At 35.0% G+C, this 4,132-nt stretch overlaps 1 protein-coding gene across 3 annotated transcripts in view; it reads right to left on the bottom strand.

Annotated features, from left to right (window-relative positions):
• Nucleotides 1-1,100, bottom strand: part of LOC108577330 (high affinity cAMP-specific and IBMX-insensitive 3',5'-cyclic phosphodiesterase 8A-like) — a 32,496-nt gene extending 31,396 nt beyond the window's left edge. For all 3 annotated transcript variants that reach the window (XM_017940471.1, XM_017940472.1, XM_017940473.1), the window contains exon 1: nucleotides 396-1,100. In XM_017940471.1, coding sequence (XP_017795960.1) covers nucleotides 396-605 — 210 coding nt within the window. In that variant the 5' untranslated portion in view covers nucleotides 606-1,100. The remainder of the gene's footprint in view (nucleotides 1-395) is intronic.
• Nucleotides 1,101-4,132: the final 3,032 nt, after the last annotated feature.

Below are 4,132 nucleotides of genomic sequence, written 5' to 3'. Positions count from 1 at the left end.
TTAATATTTCTATTTTTCTTATTTCAATATTCAAATATTAAATATTTCAAATATTCAGATTTTAAATATTTCAAATATTTAGATTTGAAATATTTTGAATATTTCAGTATTAAAGTTCTCAAATTAATATTTCAAATATTTAGATTTTACATATCTCGATATTAAAGCTCTCAAATATTTCCGTATTAAATTTTGAAAATATTCAGATATCGAGCATCTGAAATTAATATTTCAATTTTCATTATTTTCATTATTTCAATACTTGAACGTTAAGTATCTCAAACATTGAAACGCTAAATATTCGAAATATTGCATACTGTTCACCAATTACAGCGACCGAAATAAGCTTGAATTTATGTTTCACAAACGCTTCTTCTTCCCCGATTACTAAGTACCTGTTCGGAGACCACAAGCGACGAAGGTATTCCTCCGTTCTCGTGAACGTTGCTCCTGCTCGCGTACCACTTTTTCCTTACACTTCCGCACAGTGCATCGAAGATCCAACTATACCACGAACTAGGCTGCTCTGCGTGTGCATTCGGCTCGTACGTCGACGGACAGATATAAATCGTCAACTGCGTCGATCGCCTCTTGTTGTCGTTCATTTCCCGATCGTTAGTTCAAACGTTATTACGTTGCACTCGATAAACAATAATCACCCATAATTAGTCGTAAACGAATCAGGTCATTGGGTCGTTTCATAATTCACAATTCTGTCGTTCTCCATATTTAAATTGATCGAGATTAATCAACACACTTCTGTCCCCCTCTTCCTCTTCGTTTACATTCTTCGGTTCGTTTTATCGATTCACCTTTTTACACACCGAAACACCGACTGTACGTCGAGAATTTTCGTCGAAATGTCTATTTGTTACGAGTATCTTCTGTCTTAAAGGTTCGCACAGAGATAGGGAGAATCGAAGTTGACAGAAATACGTCTATCGCGATACTGAAACGGAATGACTCGCGGCGCATCGAGATTATCCTTTCTGCTGTGCTCTCTATCAGGAGCAAAACCCCCTTTATCTTCGATAAGGAAACAGCTCCAACAAGGGAACTAAAGCGTCTTCGCACAATTATCGATAGTGGAATTCTACGTGATAAACAGATGATAAAAGCTACGTGTCATGAACGATTGATTATAAATAAACGGTAAATAACGTCGTAATTTTTAATAGGACAGGTGCAACAAAAAATTCGTTGTCTTTCTGTTATCATAATTTTCGTTACGTCATGATAAAGCTTGTCTTGATTTACGATGGAAGACAACTCCGTCATTAGAAACACGCTCCTTTGAATAGGTACATTTATCGACAAATATCTCTCGAACGAGGTTGGACAATTCTTGAATAATTGTAGTACTTGAGAAATGTCTATCGAGAAAATTAATAATTCTTCATTCGAAATACAAAATTCCTTGGGCATTTAAAAACTCGTCCCTTTAAAAATCACGTATTTAGAAATACTAAAAATTCTTCAAAGTGTTCGAATATTACTTTGAAAAATTGAAAAGGCTTCGGAAAATCGTAAACAAAAATTCTTTATTCGGAATAAAGAATTCCTTTGGCATTTGAAAACTCGTCCCTTTAAAAATGACGCATTTAGAAATACTCAAAAGTCTTCCAAGTGTTCGAATATTTCTTGAAAAATTGAAAACGCTTCAGAAAATCGTAAACAAAAAATTCCTTTGGCATTTAAAAACTCATCCCTTTAAAAATGACTCCTTTAGAAATATTCTAAATTGTTCCAAGTTGGAATATTCCTTAAAAAATTGAAAAAGCTTCAGCAAATCGTAAACAAAAATTCTTTATTCGGAATAAAGAATTCCTTTGGCATTTGAAAACTCATCCCTTTAAAAATGACGTATTTAGAAATATTCTAAATTGTTCCAAGTTGGAATATTCCTTAAAAAATTGAAAAAGCTTCAGCAAATCGTAAACAAAAATTCTTTATTCGGAATAAAGAATTCCTTTGGCATTTGAAAACTCATCCCTTTAAAAATGACGCATTTAGAAATACTCAAAATTCTTCCAAGTGTTCGAATATTTCTTGAAAAATTGAAAACGCTTCAGAAAATAGTAAACAAAAAATTCCTTTGGCATTTAAAAACTCATCCCTTTAAAAATGACGCATTTAGAAATACTCAAAATTCTTCCAAGTGTTCGAATATTTCTTGAAAAATTGAAAACGCTTCAGCAAATCGTAAACAAAAAATTCCTTTGGCATTTAAAAACTCATCCCTTTAAAAATGACGTATTTAGAAATACTCAAAAGTCTTCCAAGTGTTCGAATATTTCTTGAAAAATTGAAAAAGCTTCAGCAAATCGTAAACAAAAAATTCCTTTGATATTTAATAACTTGTCCCTTTAAAAATGACTTCATTACAAACACTCGAAATTGTTCGAATGTTCCTGAAAAAATTAGCCAAGCTTCAGAAAATCGTAAGCAAGAAAAACAACACAGAACGGCAAATTAAACGATCACGCTTCGACAACTATCGAACGTTCCGCTCTAAAAGTATAATAACTCTTTCGTGGAAATTTCACCGTTCGTTTAACCATTAGAAAAAAACAGATCGCCTCGGAGCGCTACTATGTGACAAAGTTTCCAGACAGAAGGGGTTCGTATGGCAAAAAAATTCGAACGTTTCATTAACACACCTCAGAAGAATAAGCACCCCTAAACCAACATAAAAACAACCAACAGAGAACTACCCTATCTAACCCTTCTAAACCATTGAAATTCATTTCGTGAATAATCAATTCGTCTCTAACAAAAAAGCTAAACTAGGAAACTCTCGAATGACACATATTCAACTGTAAGTTTCTCGCGGAAAGAACGAGCAAAAAATTCTCCACTTCAATTGTACAAATACGCAAATTAGAATTTTCAGTAATTGAAAATATGTACAATTATCCCTAAGAATTTTCTTGGAGTACGATAGAAGATTCTCTACTTCGATTATACAAATACGCAAATTAGAATTTTCAATAATCGAAAATATGTACAATTTTCTTGCAATACGTTAAAAAATTCTCTATTCCAATTGTAGAAACACGCAAATTGTAATTTGTATCTAATAATTGAAAATGTATGCAATTTTCCCTACGAATTTTTTTCGAGTACGATAAATGCCCATCTTGTCCCAAGATTTTTTGAGAACTTGTTCGAATCTTCCTCGCGACAAATTGTGCAAGATACCAGTTCCGACTTTACCGCTCGTCCGGCTTTTCCGGCTGCGCGAAGCGACCGTCTATAGACCGTCTATAGACAGTAGATTATACCCTGTCTATGGTCGGCCACCGACGAAGCAGCAGGAGAAGCTCGAACGAATATGTGGCGTGTGCATCGACGGTGTGTTAAATAGAAGGAAACAGAAGAGCGATAGAGTGTGCAAGGGTTGGATTTTAATAATTGATTATAATGGGTATCGTGGCCCCGACAGGTTGATACGATTGAATATTCATGCCGGTTAGTTCGCGATGATCTTTCATCGCTTCGTCCCTTCTGAAATTTCCATGAAAACGTTCGATGGAATATTAACGAACGATACAGTGTGAACCGAGGCATATGTTCGGGACGAAACAACTAGTCGAGGATTATGGTTATCGCGGAAGGGGTTAATTGCCGGTGTATCGATGTTAAAGCTTCGTGAGAAACAGAGAGACTGACGGATGTGTTCGTTTCCAGTCGATTGTTTCGCCTACTTTTTTTTTCTCTCCCTTTCTTTTCTTTTCTTTGACCCGACTGTTTACCCTCCTTTTGCAGTCTGGCGAAAGTTGGTGCCTCCCTTCTCGTTTCCGGTAATTGAGAGGGAGTTTGGAACTGGAGGAAATTCTTTAGGGGGTTACTTTTCTTCCTGGTTTCGAGCGGGTAGAATTGGGGGAGAATAGATAGTTGCACTTGTTCGAATTGGGTGAATATCGGAGGGATTTTAATTGGAGAGGGAAGTTAAGGAATTATTTAGGAAAATTGAAATTGAAGGGGTATATTTGGAAGTACTTTGGAATTTTTGTTTTTTGGAATTATGATTTAGAGATAGTCACAACAGACACAATAAATTTCGAGTGCGTAGTAAAATAATTTAACAATTGGAAACGAACGAAAGAATTGCAATTAGAGAACAAAAATT

The sequence above is a fragment of the Habropoda laboriosa genome, unplaced genomic scaffold (genome assembly GCF_001263275.1).
Source record: "Habropoda laboriosa isolate 0110345459 unplaced genomic scaffold, ASM126327v1 scaffold697, whole genome shotgun sequence".
Taxonomy (NCBI): Eukaryota; Metazoa; Arthropoda; class Insecta; order Hymenoptera; family Apidae; genus Habropoda; species Habropoda laboriosa.
This window is presented reverse-complemented; position numbering and strand designations above follow the sequence as displayed.